Source organism: Staurois parvus, unplaced genomic scaffold, assembly GCF_062004578.1.
Source record: "Staurois parvus isolate SC_StPar_1 unplaced genomic scaffold, SC_StPar_1.0 ptg000287l, whole genome shotgun sequence".
NCBI lineage: Eukaryota > Metazoa > Chordata > Amphibia > Anura > Ranidae > Staurois > Staurois parvus.
In genome coordinates, this window is record NW_028318083.1 from 22,886,338 (window position 1) to 22,910,534 (window position 24,197).

The 24,197-nt window shown below is 38.3% G+C and overlaps 2 protein-coding genes across 5 annotated transcripts in view; one reads left to right on the forward strand and one right to left on the reverse strand.

Moving 5' to 3' along the window:
* PHACTR1 (phosphatase and actin regulator 1) overlaps positions 1–24,197 on the reverse strand; it is a 445,132-nt gene that overhangs the window by 231,870 nt on the left and 189,065 nt on the right. The window lies entirely within an intron of this gene.
* On the forward strand, positions 10,090–19,473 carry LOC149458443 (uncharacterized). Its single transcript, XM_089682311.1, has 2 exons — positions 10,090–10,768; positions 15,903–19,473. Exon 2 carries the CDS (start codon positions 15,905–15,907, stop codon positions 18,620–18,622), a length of 2,718 nt encoding a protein of 905 aa, XP_089538437.1. The 5' UTR covers positions 10,090–10,768; positions 15,903–15,904; the 3' UTR covers positions 18,623–19,473.

Consider the following 24,197-nt stretch of genomic DNA (forward strand, 5'->3'; position numbering starts at 1 on the left):
TCCCTACTCCTGTCAGCCATATAGTCAGAATGGCAGTGCCCCCATCCCTGCAGTATACAACTGCGCCCAGGGCAGCTGTCCCTCCTGTCCACCCCTTGTCCTGACCCTGCTCTTAATTGAGATAAGTACACACTATGGAGGGATATGCTTGTCTGTGTCTCTACTGGGAAGAGTCCTTGCTCTCTTCACATTGATGACTATTGTCAAGGACAGGGGTGGGCAACTGTGGCCCTCCAGCTGTTGGTGAACTACAAGTCCCATCATGCCTCTGCCTTTGGGAGTCATGCTTGTAACTGTCAGTTTTGCAATGCCTCATGGGACTTGTAGTTCTACAACAGCTGGAGGGCCACAGTTGCTCACCGCTGGTCATGGAGATAGAAAGGATAGAAGAACCAACATTTTGAAGTTGTCACTTGGACAGGAATAGAGGAAAAAAAATTTCCAGCAAAGACACCTGTTTTAGCACAATGGTCTAAGAGGGCATTTTCTTTTTTTTTTTTTTAATCAAATAAGTTTTATTAAGTTTAAGTTTTTCTTACACATATACAGACAAAAACATAGCACAAATATCTATACAGAACAAAACAAACCTTTGCCCGTAAGTTGATTTCTTAACATTGGCTACCTCCTTACCCGCCAACATGTGTTCAATGGTGCACGGCAGTGAATGCTGTGCAGGATAGAGAGTGACTTATTTATAAGCACAGGGGTTGTATGAATAAATTTAATAAGATCTGATCCTCTTGGTTATCTTTCCCATATATAGCCTCCACTGGTGTGGATGATCTCCCTGATTCCACCGATAGTGTTGTTGCTCTATGATGGATGCGGATATGGAGCGGAACTTAATTGAGTTACTGATTGCGCTCTAACAGTAAACATTTCTCAGCAATGACAGCTATATACCGGAACAAATTATTCTTATTGTTCTATTTATTTATTTCTTTTCTTTTTTTTTTTACATGTTTTGTTCTGTAAGAGGGGGTTTTTACTCCTTCTTGTTGTGAGTTTGGGCCAGAGAGCAAAGGAAAAACTCTTACTTTAACTCAGTATGAAACATCTGATAATTATACAATATAATAAATCACTGAATAGGGGAGAAGTATAGTGGATGTAGCAAAATAATTCCTTTTAAATAAGAAGTAACACCTAGCATATCAGACAATCTTACATTTTCCATTTACTAATTTCAGTGCTGCTTTACCAAATTCTGAATGGTGCTAACTCCTAAAAAAATTGTGACATAAAAACGACAGCAGTCAGAAGAGCATGTCAGTTGAAAAATAAGAGTTAGCAACTGTTTAGCACTTGTCATTAATCACTAATGCATTTTCCACAATGAAATGAGGACTAATACGTATATTTATAAAGCAATGAATGTGACTTTATCCAAATATTCACTGTTGGAGATTATTTCTGCATGTGTTTTTTTACATGCAAGGTGCTTTGTAGTACAGTTCCATATGTATGGTGTCACTGAAAGGAATTTATTTATATTATTGTTTAGGAGAGTTGCTGTGTTGTAGTATTGCAAGCACCACACCAATGGTCTTTACTTTTTTTCTTACAGGGACCGATGGACCATGTTCTTTTATACTTTTGATTATTATGTTAATTGTGTGGATGTATGTCATAACTCTGTTGTTTATGTATATTCTTTTTGATATATTGTAGACTGTATTGCGGTTGAAGCTTTTCTCTCTCTCCCTGAAGAAGCCCTTGTTGGGCGAAACATGTAGGGAATTACTGTTTATCATTGTAAATTTGCACCCTGAAAATCCCACACTATCTAGTTCAACATTTTCAAATTCCAGGGATGTGGTGCGATTTATATATCTTGTCACTCACTCACCACTTCTTGACAATGAACCATTTGTGAATGTTTGGTGAATGTCATATTTACTGTTTTATAAATTTGCCTACGACAGATTTTTCTAAATGGAAAAAGGTTGTTTGAGTTTAATATGAAGTGTTCAATTTTCAATATTATTATTATACAGTATTTATAATATAATGTCTGCTTTCATGGTGTGGGGTTAAGAAAGTACAGATTATGTGAATACATCAGTAAAAGCACTATTGATCTAAAGGGGAAGCTTTGTTTCACCTATATTCAGCCTTTCCCAACCTTTTCAACACAGAGGAACCCTTGAACCCCTGCTAAAAATGACTGTATCTACAGCTCATGATACATTGATGTGATGGTCAATGGGAAGAATGTTCCTTACACTTGTGGTCATTGAGAAGAATTACCCCCTTATAGATAGCTAAAAATATCAATGGTGTCAGCGGGAACCTATCTGAGAGGTAGATATTGCTCGTTGCTCAAGTAACCCCTAGCAACCTTTGGAGGAACCATAGGGTTCAATGGAACCCTGGCTGAGAAACCCTGCCTATATTACTTTAATTTTGAATTTGTTTTTAATCATTTTAGACCAGTCTTCATATTTGTATGTGTTTCTTGCATTTACCATTTCACTATTATAATTAATATACAGATGTAATTCACAGATTTATTCTCCTGCTAGTGGCTATGCACTCACTGGCCTCTTTATTAGGTACACCTTGCTAGTACCGGGTTTGACCCTCTTTTGCCTTTAGAACTGACTTAATTCTTCATGACATGGATCCAACAAGGTGTTGGAAACATCCCTCAATGATTTTGACATGAGTTACTGTTGCCTTTCTATCATCTTGAACCAGTCTGCCCACTCTTCTCTGACCTCTGACATCAACTAGGCATTTTTGTACACACAACTGCCACTCATTGGATATTTTCTATTTTTTGGACCATTCTTTGTAAACCTTAGAGATGGTTGTGCGAGGAAATTCCAGTAGATCAACAGTTTTTTAAATACACAGACCAGCCCGTCTGGCACCAACAACCATGCCAGGTTCAAAGTGACTTAAATCCCCTTTCTTCCTCATTCTGATTCTCTGTTTGAACTTCAGCAAGTTGTCTTCAGCATGTCTACATGCCTAAGGGTCCTTTCACATGGGCGGACCCATTTAGCGTATCCGCTTGCTCAGCGGGGGATCTCTCCACTGATCCCCTCTGAGCAAGTGGTTGACAGGTCTGTGTCCGCTCCACTACTGCAGAATGGACACAGAGCAGCTCGCTCTCCTCAATAAGCAGTCAGATGAAAACGGACCGCCTGTCCGTTTCCATCTGACCCGATCCGACGAACGGAGGGGGAATTGGATCCCCATCCATCCCTTTTTTGCGGGTTGGATCGAATGGATGTCGGTGTGTGTAAACGGACACATGTCCATTTACACCCTTCCGCTCCATAGAGGAGAATGGAGGTTCTGATCGGGTCCACCTGAAAAACAGGCGGGCAGACCCAATCAAAACATCCGTTTGAAAGAGGCCTAAATGCATTGAGTTGCTGTCATGTGATTGGCTAATTAGCAATTTGTATTAACAAGCAATTGAACAGGTGTACCTAATAAAGTGGCCGGTGAGTGTATTTCAGCCAATGCAATCGGCATCTACGCTAAACAACAGCCATGAGAAAATCTACAGGACAAAGCCACCGATCGTGCATGTGTTTGTATGTTTGTGAAGCTTTTTTCAAAAATGTTTTTTGTAATGAGCTATTGTTGCTACCTTTATGTACTGTACATATGCTGTATATGTATGAAGGTTTAGAAAAGTTTGCGCATACTGATAAGATTACCTCTGATAAGCTGATTTCAGTCACAGAAATCTTAAAGCAACAAAAAGATTTCATCACTGCACATGCTATTTTAGTGTCTGATCTGGCTTTTCTACTGTATTGTCTACATCAAGGTTTCTCAACTAAGGATCCTTCAGAGGTTGCTAGGGGTTCCATGAGAAATTTCTGCCTTTCAGATAAGTTCCCACTGACACCAATGATCTTTTTAGCTATCTGTAATGTGGTAATTCTTTCCAATGACCACAAGTGTAAGGATCATTCTTCCCACTGACCACCACAGTTATATATCATGAGATGTAGATATAGTCATTTCAAGCAGGAGTTCCAAGTGTTGAAAAGGTTAAAAAAGGCTGGTCTACATGAAATATACATACAACAGGTTTTCATTTAGAACTGGAAACATAATTTAATTCCTTACAAAGTCATCACTTAAAAATGTTAAACTGCATATCCCTTACATCCAGCTGTGGGACTAGGTTGACCTCAGGATCTGCTGAGTTGTCTTTTGTTCTGACTATTTATTGATCTCATTTCATGTGCCCATGCGTGCTAAGTGTACCTTCAATCTACTTAAAGATATCTGGCTGGCATTATAGTACTTCATGCTCTTCTGTTTTCTTTTTTGTTTAATCCCCATGTGAATGTTCCAATGCCAAGACCAAATCTGCTTCAGTTTACATTAGTACAAAAACGAAATCCATGTTATTCGTCTGTTAATAATCAGGGAGTATGATTGTTTTCTCAGTGTGGGACAGCTTTGTCATTTCCTTCAGTTTGAAACAATATGCTAAGCTACAGAGAAGTGGCATAATTGCATTTAACAGCTTTCTCTGGGTTGTCATTGCCCTTGGGCTAAATGTATGTCATCTTAATTGCTTTGAGTCCTGAGGACTGTGGAAATCCTAAATCATTTGAGACATAGGGCACAGTAGTGTACCATCACTAAGGTAGACATTTTAAAAGAAATCACAGTAGCAACAGACTATATTATCTTGGAGTGTCAAGAGATAACTTTTTAATCTTGCTTGATGATGCAAAGTAATGTACTGTCTGGATCTCTGCAGGGTTCCTTTGGTATCATTAGTAGAAAAGTGTCTGGAAATGCAGTTGAGTAGATCTTTGCCTCAAGGTAGGCATTGAAGGGTTGCCTTAGACAGCACAAACCAAAGGAACATGCCTGGAATGCTAAGTCAATATATAGTAGAGTTGGCTATCAAAATTGATGGTCAGATCAGACCTATGTGGTTATTGAACTGGCCAAACTACTAGAATACACAGTGCATGAAAGCAGGTGTGCCCTGATAAAACTCCTACCTAATTTATTCTACCATCTCAGCCAACATTAGCCACTTGAACTCGGGAAGATTTTACCCCCTTCAAGACCAGGCCATTTTTTTCTATACCACACTGCGCTATTTTAACTGGTAATTGCGCGGTCATGCAACGCTCTACCCAATTTAAATTTATACCATTTGTTCACACAAATAGAGCTTTCTTTTGCTGGTAGGTATTTGATCACCACTGGTTTGTTTTTTTGTGTGTGATATAAACACAAAAAGACTGAAAACAATATTTTTTACTTTCTGCTGTAAACATATCAAATTAAAAAATGTTAAAAATCTAAATTTCTTCATAAATTTTAGCCAAAATGTATTCTGCTACACATCTTTGATAAAACAAAATCCCAGTAACTGTATATTGATTGGTTTGCATGAAGGTTATAGCGCTTACTAATTATGGTATATATACTGGGATTTTTTTATACTACTAATGCCAGTGATCAGCAACTTATAATGGGACTGTGATAATGTGGTGGGCAATTTGACACTAACTAATGCTGGGGGGGACTGACTAACTTCCACTGACATCACCAGTGACATTAATATAGTAATCAGTGATAATTGTATACACTGTCACATTACTAATGACACTGGCTGGATCTGTGGCGATCATGGGGTTAAATATGTGCCTAACTATGTGTAATGTGTGTAAAGTGTGCTGCTTTTACCAACAGATCTCTAGGTTTACATAGTAAGAGGTACCTCTTTAGGGAGTTTTAAATTTCATTGCTGCCATTCATAAAGAGTGCACTCTAAAGGGGTTATAGCCTACTGGTTACAGAAAAGTTATTACAGTATTGACCGCTGTTACTGTTTTTTACTGCCATTGCATATTGCTGATGATCAGGTCTGCTTTAATCTAGATGCATACAATTCCATTATAAGCTGCTATAACATAGTGACTTTATTGTCTAGTGAATTGTAATTCTCTACTTGCTCATTTATGTATATGCTGTCATTTACTCTAACCCAGGGGTCTCCAAACTTTCTAAACAAAAAGCCAGTTTACTGTCCTTCAGACTTAAGGGGGGGGGGGGCAGACTGTGGCCACTGGATGTAGGAAAGGTCCCGATGTCAGTGGAATAAACAATGCCTCATCGTTGGTGTCAAGATAACAGCATTCAGTCTCCCAATTGTACTCTTGCGTTGTCACTCTGTCACTGCCTGAAGGTGACACTTTTCGTTTAACATGTTAATTGTGAGATACAGTCACAGTATTAAAAAAAATAAAATAAATAATAACTTACGAAATAGAATTAAAAAAATATTTTGTGAATTTGTCAGCCAATAATAAAATAGTGTACCATCTCAAAGCTTTTTTTTTTTTACACTGTTAACTCAAAGCTTTATATGTCTGCCAGCTTGTTGTCAGTGGGAGGAATCGTGCCCTATCGTTGGTGTTATTGGGCCCCATTGTCGTCGTCATTGGGGGAAATGGGGAGAATTGTACCCCTTCACTGGTGTCAGTGTTGGAAATTATTCCCCATCATTGGTGTCAGTGGATGAAAATAATCCCCCAAGGGCCAGATAAAAGCAAGCAAAGGGCCGCATCTGGCCCCCGGACCGCAGTTTGGTGACCACTGCTCGAACCCATGACAATATTCACAATGTGTTCCTTTACCACTAACCATTCTAGTCTTTGCTTTTTGATTCTGAACCATAGTTGTGTGCAGGATATCTACATTTGTGCTCTCAATAGCATTGCAGGATAAATAGATAGATAGATAGATAGACAGGAAGACAAGGAGGTACTTGAATGGTTTTGACATTATGAAGAATGCCTCCCACTTTTCAGGTGCCCTAGAAGTGGGCAGAGCTCAGGTAAAAGCAACAGCAGAATGGGGTCCCAGAAGCCGAGTGACCCCTATGCCATGTACTGTACATGGGCCTCTAAATCCCCAAGGGTCCTGATGCAGCTACATAGCCTACACAAATGGAGCATCTGCCCCAGATGGGCACTTTACCATTGCTTTAGATACTGTATGGAAGAAAAACAAACAAATCAGCTAAGAAGATTATATGTACTGTTTGATCTATTAAGTACTAACAGGCCCTTGAAGCAACCAACATGTTTATATTTTTTTACCAAATGCCATGGTAAAGATGAGGACATAATAGAGTATACCAAATGACTGCATTACATATCCACAGCTTTAAGGCTTCCAAATTTTTAGATACAAATATGTGTACTTATAGTTACCTAAACCAATATTAAACATGCAAGGATTTTCACTGGACTGATGGATATTCTAAGAGTTTGTTAAAGGGAATAACACAGATAATCAAAACTACTATAAAATACAAAAATATATTTATTTCACTGGACTAAAGGACAGAGCCACATTTGTCTGAAATATTTGTTTTAAATATACAGTACATAAGCATATTGCTTTATTTACATCAAAGTGGTTGTAAAGCCTATGTCTAAAGCCCAGTAGTTGAATTATCTGAGTCCTATCTTGCTCCAGCACTGTGCCTGTCTGCGGCAGCTCTTCTCTCCTCTCTCTCTCTTCTCACAGTTGATTCAGTAGCAGCGAGAGCCATTGGCTCCTGCTGCTGTCAATCATATCCTCTTAGGAGGAAACGGGGAACGACACAGCCCAGCTCAGGAGAAATCCTGCATGTGCGCCCCTATGGTGGTGCACGGAGAAGAGGAAGAGAAGAGGAAGAGCCAAGATTGCCTGTGGGGGACACTAGAAGAGGTGGTTTAGGGCCGCAGCAGGTAAGTATAACATGTTTGGTATTTTTTTTTTTTAAAATATACTTTTCAACCTCTTCAATAGTATAAGTGATCTTGTAGCTATACGCTGACATAAACATTTGAGGACAATATGCTCCAGAGAAGAGAGACAAGAAGTTCAGCTCATTGAAATGCCCTGAGTCTCATCTAGGGTATCCATACAGCTGCTATAAAAAAAAGTATGTCGGTAAATAAATAAGAGCCCATTAAAGGATGGTAATTTGCTGAGCAGCATGCCAGTATGTCCAGCTACCCAATCCCCAACTCGTATCGGTACCTCTAATTTTTGCCGTGCCTTACTAGGAGCTTGTAAGAGCTTGGCATAGTCAGTTACTTTGGAGAGCTGGTAAGGATTGTCTCTTTGTGTTACCAGTATAGTTCTTGGATCCCCAATGACAGTGAGCATTTGGAGAAGTTGTACAGCCAGCGCAACCTTCCAGGTACTGCAGCAAATGGAGCTTTTTATCTTTTTGAGCTGCTAAAAGCTAATAATAAATGTGAGATAATGTTACTATGTTTTCAAAAGACCCTTTGAATCTCTTCTTTGACTTTTCACCGAATGTCTGCAAGGTTACACTTTCACGTCTTGTAATTTGGAAATGACCCACATTTAAACCAAAAAGAATTCTTTAATCAGTGTTACTTATTATTAATATTTCAGCTAATTGGGAAGGAAGGATGGGGCTTTCTTTTCTGAACTTTATTTGAACTTGCTACTATGTGAATTTGCTATGACATGTGCATTTCATAAGAATGAACCAAGAAGTATCTAGCCTCTTTGATGATTTTTCTTTTTGTTGACAGGACAGTGTAGATGGACTTTAACATGACCTGAAGTTTGCTGAATTGTGATTTTCACGCATCATCTGTGCCTACACCCTTTGGGACATATATACAACAAGCTGGGGAAGGAGGCAACAGTAGTGCCTTCAGTGCAGGAAGCGTGGAGCAATCTCTCTACTGGGGATTAGTACTGAGCTTAGGTTTAGTCTTAACCCAAGTTCATCCGAATCCAGAAGATAGCTGTCATTGCTGGGCTAATGAGCTGTGGGCAGGAGATTCCCTGCCCTGCATCAGATGTACACAAAGGGGTGGGGATGCTCATGACATCCGGATCAAATTCAAAATGCTAACACTGACGTACAAAGCTGTCCACCATACTGCCCCGAACTACATCACCGACCTAATATCCAAGTACCGCCCAGCACGCACACTCTGCTCCTCACAAGACGTCCTTCTCTCTAGTTCCCTGGTCTCCTCCTCCCATGCCCACCTCCAGGACTTCTCCAGGGTGTCACCCATCCTCTGAAACTCCCTGCCCCAACCCATCAGATTATCACCTACTCTCCTCTCCTTTAGGCGCACCCTGAAAACCCATCTCTTCAGGGAAGCCTACCCCACGCCCTGCTAACTTGCCAACCTCCTCCACTCTTCCTACCACTCCATCCCCCACAGCTATCTCCTCCTGTACCACTATCCCCTCCCTTCTAGATTGTAAGCTCCAAAGAGCAGGGCCCTCAATCCCCTCATGTTTTGCATTGTATTGGTATTGTTCTGTCACATGTTCTGTCCCCCTTTGTAATGTACAGCGCTGAGCGAACTATTGGCGCTTTATAAATACTGTATAATAATAATAATAATAATAATATGACCACATTATGTCAATGTCATTGACCTCTTATGACTGTGGTCATAATAGGTCAATGATGTCATGAGCATCCCTGTCCCTTTGTATATGAGCAGCTGCAGTCTGGAAAGTCTCCCATCCACAGCTTATTGGCCCAGTATTGACAGACAATTTACTTGTTTGGACAGAACCCAAGCTTATCCCTACTGGGGACATAGGCTACAATAAAAATGGATTTGATTTTTTTTTCTGGTTTTGGATAGATTGGGGATGAATTAGAACTTCTATCAGGCTTTAGATGCCTGCAGGAGAAACGACAGTTCCCAGCACGGGACATGGTATCCAACAAACCTAAAAGTGTCAGATAACAGCAGCATCTGGACCTTTGCAAGAGAGTGAATATTTAACTCTTTGCTCCCAGACATGTAAGTACTTACAGGCAGTCACCGAGCTACAAACATCAGTACTTATCCATACTTAAGAACGGAGGCAGCGTGACGTCACGCTGGTTCCGGAAAACGCTGGGTGGGCATCTTGCTGCTCACGGCATGCTGCCACCTACTGTCCGATGGACCTATCAGTAATCCCACATAACTGCATGGCCAGTTAATCCTTCCCTATGCTATCCAAAACTTTAAAATAATTTTTTGGCTGTATTCAAACTGGGAGTGATTTTGGGAGTAGTTTAGAAGCCCGCGAATTTGAAACAAAGCTTAATGGGAGGACCTAATTTCTCATGCATTTTAAGTATGCAGCTTTTCAAAGAACGAGGCAGAAGCTTCCCAGATATACTACACTTCACTTCATTCACTCACACACAGAGACATTCTTTTCACACACTCTTACTCAAATCACGTGCTTGGACAAAGAACAAAAGAATAGCACATGGTCATTTCTTAAACTAGGCCAAGAAAACTTATATCTAAGCTATGCAAAGGAACTACATTATTTCCTAATATCCAAGGCAATTTATTCTTTATTTTTATTTCATTTTAAGCTACATATATCTGAATTTACTGTTTTTTATTGACTTTGTATTTTTGGTGTGTGATCAAATAAAGTCACACTGCTCATACTGACCTGGCTTTCATAAGGATTTCTTCCCACAACCATCTACAAGAACCTAGAAATATTAATAGAGTTTTTTCATAACTCTGGAAATCTAACATTATTGGCGAGTGCCAGCCATTCGATTTTTCCACGTTTTTTCAATTTCTCCTCGCTTCTTCAGAGGGGATTGAGATGAACTATTTCTATTGATTAAGCTTCGGAAAGATTGCAGAACCTGGAACGGAAAACGTTGGTTGTGGAGATCTGAGGATTCAAGTGGTGACCAGAAAAGTCCCTGAGCCAGGACAAAAGAGGAAATTTACTACATTCGGTGAGTAGAAAAATGGAATTTATTGATTCATTAGCTAATGAAAGTAAATTGGAATTTCAAGGTTTAGCTAGCCATGCTTCTGATACTGGTTTATGGAAAGCTATGTATGATCAATGTATGCAGGCTAATGTTGATATTGATAGCTCTAGATTTATGTTTAATAAGATGAAAAGAAAATTGCGTAACATTGTGAAGCTAGTTAGAGTTTTCAATTCTATGGTGTTTGAATTGCCAGAGAAAAATGTGGTTTGTGTTGTTAAGACAGATAGCAAAAATGTCTTACAGAGTACAGACATGCAGGATACTGTTGAATCCAATTGTGCAAATTGTGAAACTTTTTGTACCTATATTGAACATCTTGAGCAAGAAATTGAATCTCAAAATGTTGCAATATTAAAAAATAAGCAAATAGCTGTGGTATCTAAGAAGAAGCAATCAGAAACTGCCCTAGCCTCATTTATCCCAGACTCACCCAGGGGTGATGAAGTAGGCAGTGAGACTACTGTTCAGAGACAGAAATTACTTGCTAGAGCATCTAAGTTGAAGTTACAGATTCAGGATCAGTTAATGAAAATATTGAAGGATATACCAGCATATAACATGAGAGAAAATTCTTTCCATAATTCCGATGTTTTTGAGAATTTTTGTGATAGGTTTCAATTAACTGATGAGCAAAGAAATCGCATTTTTGGGTTGTGGATCCCCAGTTTTATGGCTCGTAGGTTAGTCAAGACTCCTTTCATGGATGAGGATGATATGGAAATTCATAGCAATGCAACTGATAGATTACGACAGTTACTTCTGTTCACAACAGGAGAGGAGACACCTAGTCTGGAAATTTTAGACTCCTTAAGAGCTACAATTAATGATGTCCCTTATGACTTTAGGATCAGATTTTCTAAGGCATACAGGATGATTTTTAATTTACAAGATGAGACCCCTGCTATGGTCAAGGATTTTGTAAAAAAATGTAAGTACCTTGATCCAGCATCTTTATTGATTGCTAATGAAAAGGATAATTTGGATGACGCTGCCTATATTATTGACAAAATTAGGAGACAATTAAAGCTAAATAATGTAAGACCAAAAATTGCTTTAATTGAGAATAATTATCCTAAGACTGACAGTCAGGATAAATTCAAGACAGGAAATGCTGCCCCCCGCAGGAATGACAGAGTAAGACAAGGGAATCAAAGACCACTCACTTGTTACTATTGTGCAAAACCAGGGCATTTGAAATGGCAGTGTAGGAAGTTTTTGAAAGACATTCAGATGAGAAATTTGGGTAAAGAAAATGGACTTATTTCTCCTGAATCGTCAGCTCCAATTCGTTCACAAGAAGTTAAGTCATCTTCACCCTACGCTCCTCTGATCAGAGAGATTAGTGAAATGTCAATTAGTAATGGAGGAAATGTGAACTCACATTCATCCAATACTTCAAGACAGCCACTATTACCTTCACCATGACTAGCAAAAGAAAAGGAAGTTGAACTCCATTGTCTGGAATATGTAGCTCCAATTTTCTTGGATAAGTGTGGCCGCCCTTATGTAAAAGCTAAAATTAATGGACAGAAATCTTCAATTTTATTGGATAGTGGAGCTCAAATAAGTGTTTTAGGCATGAAAATACCAATTCCATCTAATGCAACAGTATGCACAGTTGTAGGTTTTAATGGAAAAGGTGATGTTCAAGCTAAAAAATGTAAAAATGTGTCTTTTGAAATACCAGGATGTTCGCAAATGGAGATAGACTTTTGGTATTGTCAAGGATCAGAGAACATCATTGGTGCTGATGTTTTGTCTCAAAGAGGGTGGATACTTGATTTAGCCAATGGCATTGTTTGGCAAGGCTCTGCTAATCGTAAGCCTATGGTAATTGACCCAGCAGATTATTGTGAAGTCGGTAGCATCTGTTTGACAGAAGCAATTGATGCTGACTATAAATGGCCAGATACTGGAGATAATTTGGAATTGAAACAGTTAGTACAACTACACAAAAAACTGTGGAGTCAAGGTAAAAATGAAGCTGGACTGTTCAAAAATATTGAAGTTAATATTCAAGGCAAAGACCATCCCCCATTAAAACAATACAAGTTGCCGCCAGAATCTGATGAACCTGTATCAGTAATCATACAAGAATTTTTGGAACAGGGTATCATCAGGAAAGCTAATTCAGTTACTAATAATCCTTTGTGGGTAGTGGCAAAGCGTGATGACCCTAGTGCATATAGATTATTGATAGATCTAAGAATGCTAAACAAATACACTCCAAGTTGTACACCCATTGTGGCAGAAACTCCAGACATCATGTCACAAATAAATGCCAATGCGAAAGTGTTCTCTGTTCTTGACATTGCAAATGGATTTTTTAGTATTAAATTGGCTGAGAGTTGCCAATACAAGTTTTCATTTATCCATAAAAATGTCCAGTATTGTTTCAATCGTCTTCCTCAAGGCTTTCATTCTTCTCCATCCATATTTCATCAGGCATTAGCAAATGTTTTGTCTAAATTTTCTAGACCTGATTGTTTAATTCAATATGTGGATGATATCTTGCTTATGACGGATTCTGAAACTGAACACAGGACTCTCTTAGCAGAATTGTTTACACTTCTGCAAGATGAAGGTCTCAAGCTGAATACACGCAAAGTTCAGCTCATGAAAAATGAAGTAAAATTTCTTGGAGTTTTGATTGGTCCAGGAAAGAGACAGCCTTTACAGGAAAGAATTGAGTCTATTGCGTCACTTCCTGTACCAACAACATTCAAAGCACTGAGACAGTTTTTGGGTTTGGTAAATTTCTCTAGAGATTTTATCGAATCATTTGCAGAAAAAGCCAAACCATTGTATGATTTGTTGAAGTACAATGAGGAAAATGTATTTGGTCCCTGGACAGAAATACAGCAAAAAGCTTTTGAGATGTTAAAAAATGATTTGCAAACAGCTCCAGCTTTGGCTACTGTTGATAAGCAAGCACCATTTGCTTTGCAAGTGCATGCTTCAGAAACTGCAATCTCAGCTGTCTTGATTCAGAAACAGGGAGGAGTCTGGAGAAGTCTTGGATACTTCTCACGTCTGCTTACCCCAGTAGAGAAAGGTTTTGATGATTGTGTCAGACAACTTGTGGGAGTACATTATGCAGTAAAAGCAACAGAGCATATTGTAGGATTCAACAAAATTATTCTACAAACTCCACATAGCACATTGAAGTTTCTTTTTGAGAAAAATGTTCCGGGAGTTTCCAACCAAAGATTTTCTCAATGGTTGTTGGCTCTATCACCTAAGCAAATACAGGTTGAACATAATGCCAAGTATGTCCTACCTCAGTTGATGGAATACAACGGGTTAGAACATGAATGTCTATGTGAAGTCCAAGAAACTTCCTCTCCTCTTTTCCGTAGAGAGGCAGAGAAAATTGATGAACCTGTATTTGTTGATGGTTCTAGATACTGTATGTCAGGTAATTATTACAGTGGATATTCAATTTGGTATCCAGAGCGCAATTATTCCATACAGCACAAATTTCCAGGACATTTTTCAGCTCAAAGGGCAGAACTTGAAGCAGTAAAAACTGTGTTGACATTAGACAAGGAAGAGAACAGAAGTCCATTAGTGATCTACAGTGACAGTTCATATGTTGTACGTTCCCTGACAGATTATTTACCAATTTGGAAACGTAGAGGTTTTGTAGATGCATCTAACAAAGTCCTAGTGCACAAAGAGACACTTGAATCAATTTTTAAGCTAGCAGAGGAAAATCCTTTTGCCTATGCAATTGTAAAAATTCCATCTCATAGGAAGGACAATGATGAGATGAGTGTAGGCAATAGAACTGCTGATCTCTTAGCAAAGGAAGCAGCTTTACACGGAGTACCAGTGATTCAGTCTGAACCAGTCTCAGTTAATGTTGTTAGGAAGACAGACACACAGATTCCCTCCTTTGCAGAAGAACAGAAAAGGGATTCATCTCTTTCTGCTTCTCAGGTTGATCCAAAATTTCCCTTTATATGTGAATATGGAATTTTGTATCATGACTTAAACGGGTTTCTGCGTCCTGTTATACCGCAGCATCTACAGGTAGAATTTACAAAATACAATCACGAAAGGTTAGGTCACATAGGTAAACAAAGATTGCTTGAAATACTCAAGGAAAAATTTTACTGGGACAAAATGGAAGAAACAGTAGACAGTGTAGTTCAATCTTGTCTAATCTGTGCTCAAGTGAATCCTCGACCAAAGGGTCAAAAACCTCCATTACAAAGAACTCCTCCAGCAGATGGACCATGGTCCACATTACAACTAGACTATATAGGACCGTTACCTACAGGTAAAAATGGGTACAGGTATGCTTTAGTTGTAGTTGATGTTTTTTCGAAATGGATTGAAATCTTGCCTGTTCGCAAAGATGATGCATTAACAACTGCTAAAATGCTAATTAATCATGTTTTTCCAGTCTGGGGTATGCCAACAAACCTCAGTAGTGACAGAGGAACCCACTTCACAGGTAAAATAATGCAGGCAATGTGTAAAATCTTGGGTATACAACAGAGATTTCATGTGCCCTATCATCCACAATCTGCAGGTATTGTGGAAAGAATGAATAGGACTGTTAAATCAAGGATTGCAAAAATGTTATTAGACAGAGGAAATACTTGGGTTGATGCTGTACCATTGGTTCTGATGAGTGTCAGAAGTACAACATCTTCTGCAACACAGTATTCTCCTTTTGAGTTAATGACAGGAAGGAAAATGCGTATTGTTTTTCCCCATGAACCGTTTTTGTCAACGCCGCAAAAAGAGGCAATAGAAAAAACAAAGTGGTTACAGATGTTGCAAGACAATCTGAACACTATTGTACCACATGCAGCTACTCGCATGCAAAAAATGGTTCCTCCACATTCTTCTAAGTTCGAAAAAGGAGGACAAGTAATGGTAAAAACTTTCAGAAAAACTGGACCATGGCAAAGCAACTGGGAAGGTCCATTTGATATTTTGGATGTTCAAGGAGTAATGGTACAAGTGCAAAGACCTCTTAATTCAGTAAAAAATGCGCGCAGACAACAAACAATGTGGGTGCACAGTGACCAATGCAAATTGTTTATACCGAGATAATGATACTGCATTTCTTTTGCAGACATGGATTTCAATAATCCGGAAGAAACAAAGCATCGCAGATTCCAAAGAAAAATAAACATTACAACAAAAGAACATAAGGAAAATCAAAGCAGTAGAAAGAAAAGACTTATTACAGGATTGATCTTTTTCTTAGTGACAATGACAATATTAGTAATCTACAACATAAACTTTTCCAGCAATGCAGAAGTTAACAAGACTGAAGCCCTACATAAGAAAGACACTACACTTATTAGGAACAAAAGATTTTTTCCTAAAGACAGTAACATTAATACAGCTGAAGACTTGCTAGGATATATGTGCATAGGTTATGGTAGAACTTGTTGTTCGGAATTGTATTTCGTTCATAATAATGATATTGAAGTTAGAGCTAAAATAGAGTCTAAATCAAAATTTGTTAAAATGCAAGGATCTTATAGGATCAATAACGAAACTAGTAACTTTGAATGTAATTTATCCGATATGGGATACTGGTTAATAGTTTTAAAGGGAAATGAACCTACTATTTGGTCAGGAGATATTTCCATAGACATGTTAAATACTGGAAATATAGGAAGTTCTAAAACAGATATTTGGTATCAATTACAAAGTTATTCACACTTTCTTGATCCTGAACATTTGAATATAAATGGTAATGAAAAAGAGGACATAGTGAAAATATGGGATTTCCAAGTGACAAGAGCTTTGGTTCAAACTAAAGTCAAAGTAATTGTTACTGTGGTAGATTTGATTGTCCCAGAGATAAAAATATCTCCTCAATCATTAAGACTTGTAGAAGGAAAGGATAATCTGAATTTGATGTGTAATATACAAATACACCTACCTCAAAATTCATTATTAACTTGGAAAAGGAATGGTGAATTTTTGGGAAGTTTTCTTCATGATAAAACTGATGTTATCCATAAAAGTATTTTTGGTAATTTGAACTGGGATAATGATAACTTTGTGTATCATCAAAACACTATATCAATTAATGATACAGGTATATATGAATGCTGCATATCAATAGAAAATTATCCAAAGAAATGTGTAAATACAAATGTAATTGTACTATCCCCTAAAAGAACACAGTGTACGGATAAGAAATTTATTCCAGCCAGTCCCTTCCAAATTAACCATTTCCAAACCAGACTTCTGTTGAGAGAAGGAAAGTTTGTTATTATATTGTGGAACTTTAACATTTCAGAATGGAAAATCTCAACAAGGTTTCCACAATGTAAAGAACATCTGGTTAACATGGAATTAGGTATTGAAAGATGGTTTGGTACTGATATTAGGAATCCTCACAGGAATAAACGTGGGATAGTTGAAGGTATTTTAGGAGGAATAGGTACTATTGGTAGTATTACAAATAGCATGGACATTAGTACATTAAAGTCTGATCTCGAGACAGCCGGTTTAGTGGGAAGCAATAGTATTAAAGTACAAAGAAACTTGAATCAAATATTGGAAAATATGGTGATTAAAACAGCCAATATTATGGGTCCATCTATATTACACTTAGAGAATATTACTCTTAATTTAATGTCAAGTGAACAGCATTCCCATATAGCCAGAGCATGTTTAGAAATTCAGATGGAATATTCCACAAATTTTAAAATAATAGCTCAAGCTTTTCAAAGTGGAATAACTCCTATAGGTATTGTACAAAATTTACCAAGAGAGTATGTATATGCCATAAACCATACTGATCTGTGGGTAAATAAGTGGATTGGATGTTATCAGAACATATGTTATAGTTCTTCAATGATTCCTGTAGCAGGAAAAGAACAAATGTTGGTTCCAATCACTGTCTTGGGATTACCAGTTAGCAACACACAGTTACTATATTATCATCTGCAATATACAGATTTTGCATTTACTGATAATAATTTTGAGTTAGAACAATTAGATCTGTCTTCATGTTTACAATTTCAGTCTAAAGTGATTTGTCTACCTAATCAAGACAAAGGTATATTTCATTCTTGTTACCATAACCATACTCTATGTTCAGCAAGGATAGAAAAGGTTAAAACCACTTCTGAGTTAATCTCAATTGTAGATAAAAAGAAAGTTTGTTTTCAAGTTATGTCTAACTCAGAAAGGGTTCAATCTTTCTTCTCTTCGTGTACACATACAGAAAACTTAAGTCGAGGTTTGTTCTGTATAGAAGGAGATATTTCAGCAATAAGTGTTAATGGAATGAGAATGAATTTAACAAACATGCTTATGAAAAATATAAGTGCTCTTCCCATACAGTACAATATATCTCAAGTGGATGAATTCCCATGGAGAGATTGGGCAAATGTTATTCAAAAAGATGAAGGTTTACTGATAGCATTATCAGATGAACTTCAAAAAGCAGAAATATTATTTAAACATGAACAAGGGAGTTTAAAAGATATAGAACATGAATGGTCTGAATTTTCAGGTCATTCTTGGTGGTCAAAATTTAAACGTACTGTATCAATGTTGGGAAAAACTTCAATTGCATCTGCAGCAGGAAATATTTTATTACATCCTGTAATAATTATTTTTATTATTATCATATTATGTATTATATTTCAATTATGTTTGATGTGTAAAATGAACAGTTTCTATAAGCGAATTAGAAGTGAAATTAGGAAAGGAGATAATCTATTACAAGATATACTTCAGAGAAAAAAACTTTCTGGTTATGCTGACTCAGTTACAAATAATGATACATTTGAGATTACTAAATCAAAACCTGAGTGTTTGTGATATAAATGATGTGTGCTTGTTATAAATTAATATGAATTTCATATTTCAGAGGGGAATGTAATATTAATTTTTTAATATCCAAACTTTAATTCGGTCTTTAGTAGTTTTTGAAATATATGCTGGCAGAATATATTCCCTCTTAATTGGATGTGAATGTGAGGTTTTGCATTTCAGTGGTCAGATGTGAATTATTTGTGTTTGAGCTAAGGGTAATCAGTAGAGGTTTAAAGTCATGTTTTCTTTTAAAATACTCATGTAATGTATACCATATTGTGAATTCTTATAATGAGTCTGAGAGTTTAAATTGTAGTCATAAATCATGGATTTTGACAGTTGTATGTAATATAAGAACTTCAGAAACCTTTTTCATAGTCTGTATGTCAATCATGATAATGACTTGGTGGTTTGAATGGGAACACATGTTTCTATTCAAACTGGGAGTGATTTTGGGAGTAGTTTAGAAGCCCGCAAATTTGAAACAAAGCTTAATGGGAGGACCTAATTTCTCATGCATTTTAAGTATGCAGCTTTTCAAAGAACGAGGCAGAAGCTTCCCAGATATACTACACTTCACTTCATTCACTCACACACAGAGACATTCTTTTCACACACTCTTACTCAAATCACGTGCTTGGACAAAGAACAAAAGAATAGCACATGGTCATTTCTTAAACTAGGCCAAGAAAACTTATATCTAAGCTATGCAAAGGAACTACATTATTTCCTAATATCCAAGGCAATTTATTCTTTATTTTTATTTCATTTTAAGCTACATATATCTGAATTTACTGTTTTTTATTGACTTTGTATTTTTGGTGTGTGATCAAATAAAGTCACACTGCTCATACTGACCTGGCTTTCATAAGGATTTCTTCCCACAACCATCTACAAGAACCTAGAAATATTAATAGAGTTTTTTCATAACTCTGGAAATCTAACAGGCTGTAATTACACTTAAAAAATGTACTTGTTCCAACTTACATACAAAATCAACTTAAGAACAAACCTGCAGAACCTATCTGGGGACTGCCTGCGTTCTTTCACAGGAGGCAGCTCATTTAGATTTTTAATACAAGCTATAGGGTTGCTTAAAGGAAACTTATATCAAAAGAATATTGAAACTACTATTTTTGATTGATCCCTCTCAAAATGTAATTTGCCTAGCTGTCATTCTGATCCCACACTGATCCCACACTGTACTGTATTTATGGGGAAGAAACTTTGTTACCATAGAACAGAAAGTGTATTAGGACATAGGAATTAGTTTAGCTAGGGGGAGCTAGAACCTAATAGTTAGACAGGAGCTGAGTAGCAGCTCAGGTGTAGTAGCCAGAGGGGTCAAATTGCGTTCAGGGCTGAGAGGCTCTGCAGGCCAGCCACTCTGGAATTTCCCCCTGCTCTAGGGCTTTTGGAGGAAGGCCTTAAAGGCAATGGGTGGATTTGAGGAGTGGCTGGCTGCACTTTTGAGGGGTCCTAGCCAATCCCTAACAAGAGGTTGGCAAGGGCTGGGCACCCTTAAAAAGTGTTGGAGTCTGCTCAGTGGCAGAAGTGTAGAAGAGGAGTTGGGTGGAAGAAGGAGAGAGGAAGATGTGAGGCTGAGGAAGGAGGCTGCCAGGAGGCCTAGTGGGATGGGGCCTGCCTGCGTGCCTGGAGCTGGATGGGAGAAAAGCTTGGAACTCACTGGCCCCCTGAGTGAGGACCACCTGTATGGCAGGGAAGGAGCAGCCCAAATGATAGGCCTGGTAGCAGCAGCCAATCCACAAGTGGTACAGGAGAGGATCTGAGTGAGTACACCTAGACCCCCCCGGGTGGATAGGGGAAGGAGCACTCTGGAGGGAAACCAGATTAGCCCCCCACTTGTGACTGTGCACTGCTTTAAAGGGACAGGAACCGGATCCCCTACTCAGGGGTACCCCCAGATTGCTGCGTGAAGAGGAGACGTTCATCTAGGGTTTGGGATGGTACACTAAGGAGATACTGGCTAGCTGTCCAGCTGAGACTGTGCTGCAGAGAAGGCTTGTAAATAGTTCCAGGAAGTTGTCTTCAGTTTGTCAGTACCCTTCAGCATCCTGTACACCCCTAACCCTATCCCTGTTCAAATCCCCTCAAACAACAAAACCAAAGCTTAAGGACTGATTTATGACTCTGGGTGCAAGCCTGTGTGCAGATGTGTGATGCCTGACTGAGCAGGACTGTAGGGGAACCCAAATCTTCTAGCAGCTCCTAAGGGGGTAGTACTACACTAGTATAAGGAATACGCACTTTTTCATCATCATTTTCATTACATAGGCAGGAAGTGTTCTGTAATCCACAAAGATTGCTAGGAACAATGCCAACTAATATCAGTGCAACAGTGGCAGATACAAAAGGATATCAGCCCAGAAGATATCTGGCAGGATCAAAAGCTATCTTTTTGCATTTATCAAGCAACAAACAACAACAAAATGCTTTTCATGAAACAGACCAAAAACAGAGCAAATGAAATATGTTCACTGTTAGGGTTTACATACACTTAAAATGTCCAAACTATCTTTTATATGGCAGCTGCATTGAACAGAATTACTTTAGGATAATAAGTCTGTGATACATTGTTTCTTATTGCTGTAAAACATGCAAACAAATGTGAAACTAACGTGTTAGGGGTACAAAGGCAAAGAGCAACTCCAGTTGGTTTTGAAAGATCTAGACAGCTGGATTTCCCTGAAAGTATATTGTCATTATAGCTAATTGTGTACTGTATGCATCTGAGCTGGCCACGAGAATAGCTATGTTTTAAACTACATGTGTTTACAGAAAAGAAAACTGATTACTTGCAATTGTACTAAAGTGAGATGGGCACTGGGAACTTCCAACAAAAAAGAACATTTCTGAGATCATAAAGAAAATTAACTCTTTGTGTAAAGGGCAAAGAAACATTATTGCTTTAATTTCCCCATCTTCAGCAGATTTTCCTTTCTCCCCTGTGGTTTCATGCAAGGAGTCAAAGCTAATTCTCGGTACTTCTAGATACAAAGGAGCATGTGACTCTAAGGGGTTGATTTACTAAATGCAAATTCCACTTTCACAGTGAGAGCTGTGAAAATGTGGAATAGACTCCCTCAAGAGTTGGTTCTGGCCAGCTCAGTGCTTTACAAAAGGCCTGGATTCTTTCTTAGATACACAGAATATAACTGGATACTAACATTTATAGGTAAAGTTGATCCAGGAAATATCCAATTGCCTCTCGGGGGATCAGGAAGGAATTTTTTCCTCTGCAGGATCAAATTGGATCATGCTTTGCTGTTTTTTTTTGCCTTCCTCTGGAACAACTGTGGGTATAGGATTTTAACTTTTTTTTTTTTAATTGTTGAACTGGATGGACTTTTGTCTTTTTTCAGCCAGACTAACTATGTAACTGTGCACTTTGCAAAGTGCAGTTGCAATCGCAAAATCATTTGCTCCAGAGCTTAGTAAATGAGGTAAAGGTTCACTTTGCAAAGAATATCCAATCACGTGCAAGGAAAATAAAAAAAGCAAAAACCAGCATTTTTGCATCCACATGATTGGATGATGGATGTCAGCAGAGCTTCTGCTCATTTACTAAGCTCCGCCCACATTGCAAGGTTTGTCTACCCTAGAGGGCATAGAAAAACAAGACTGCTTCAGATATGTGCACCTGCACTTAATTCAAATGTAACTAAAGACAAAACTTTGTTTTTTTTCTAGTTTTGGATAGAGTGTGTGTGTGTGTGGGGGGGATTAGAACACCTGTCAGTTTTTTTGCTGTGTGTACCCCATTAGGGAGATTCACCCTCTTTATTTGTCCTGTTTATTGTTATCATTGTAAGTGAAAGTAAAAGAAAATCCACAATTTTGGGCTGACACCTTAACAGTAATAGAGGGGAAATCTTCCAATGGGGACACTAGTTCTGGTAACTTGTTATGAGAAAGATATGTGCAGTGCCATTCCTGACCTCTTCTAAGAATAGTAGTAGTACGGCTGTACTACTTGGGTCACACACACACTAATAATGATATACTATATAGCAGGGGTTAAAATTTTGAGTCCAGACCTACTAGCCGGTGACAAAACTTACTCGCCCCCAGTTGCCCCACCCAACCTTGCCCAGGTCCGCCCCCAACCCCCCGGCCCCTCCCAACTACGCCCCCTTAAAGCTTATGAAATTACATTTTTCTTTAGAATAAATAGTCAGAAATATAAAACTGTACACCCTGTAGCTCCCCTGTACTCCATTATAGTGATATGACATGTATACAGAATGTATATCCCAGCTCCCCTGTACTCCATTATAGTGATATGAAATGTATACAGTATGTATATCCCAGCTCCCCTGTACTCCATTATAGTGATATGACATGTATACAGTAATGTATATCCCAGCTCCCCTGTACTCCATTATAGTGATATGACATGTATACAGTATGTATATCCCAGCTCCCCTGTACTCCATTATAGTGATATGACATGTATACAGTAATGTATATCCCAGCTCCCCTGTACTCCATTATAGTGATATGACATGTATACAGTAATGCATATCCCAGCTCCCCTGTACTTTATTATAGTGATATGACATGTATACAGTATATCCCAGCTCCCCTGTACTCCATTATAGTGATATGACATGTATACAGTAATGTATATCCCAGCTCCTCTGTACTCCATTATAGTGATATGACATATGGCATGTATACAGTAATGTATGTCCCAGCTCCCCCGTACTCCATTATAGTGATATGACATATGACATGTATACAGTAATGTATATCCCAGCTCCCCTGTACCCCATTATAGTGATATGACATGTATACAGTATGTATATCCCAGCTCCCCTGTACTCCATTATAGTGATATGACATGTATACAGTGTGTATATCCCAGCTCCCCTGTACTCCATTATAGTGATATGACATGTATACAGTAATGTATATCCCAGCTCCCCTGTACTCCATTATAGTGATATGACATGTATACAGTAATCTATATCCCAGCTCCCCTGTACTCCATTATAGTGATAGTACACGTATACAGTAATGTATATCCCAGCTCCCCTGTACTCCATTATAGTGATATGACATGTATACAGTATGTATATCCCAGCTCCCCTGTACTCCATTATAGTGATATGACATGTATACAGTAATGTATATCCCAGCTCCCCTGTACTCCATTATAGTGATAGTACATGTATACAGTAATGTATATCCCAGCTCCCCTGTACTCCATTATAGTGATATGACATGTATACAGTATGTATATCCCAGCTCCCCTGTACTCCATTATAGTGATATGACATGTATACAGTATGTATATCCCAGCTCCCCTGTATTCCATTATAGTGATGACATGTATACAGTATGTATATCCCAGCTCCCCTGTATTCCATTATAGTGATATGACATGTATACAGTAATGTATATCCCCCTCCCCCGTAGTCCATTATAGTGATATGACATGTATACAGTAATGTATATCCCAGCTCCCCCGTACTCCATTATAGTGATATGACATGTATACAGTAATGTATATCCCAGCTCCCCCGTACTCCATTATAGTGATATGACATGTATACAG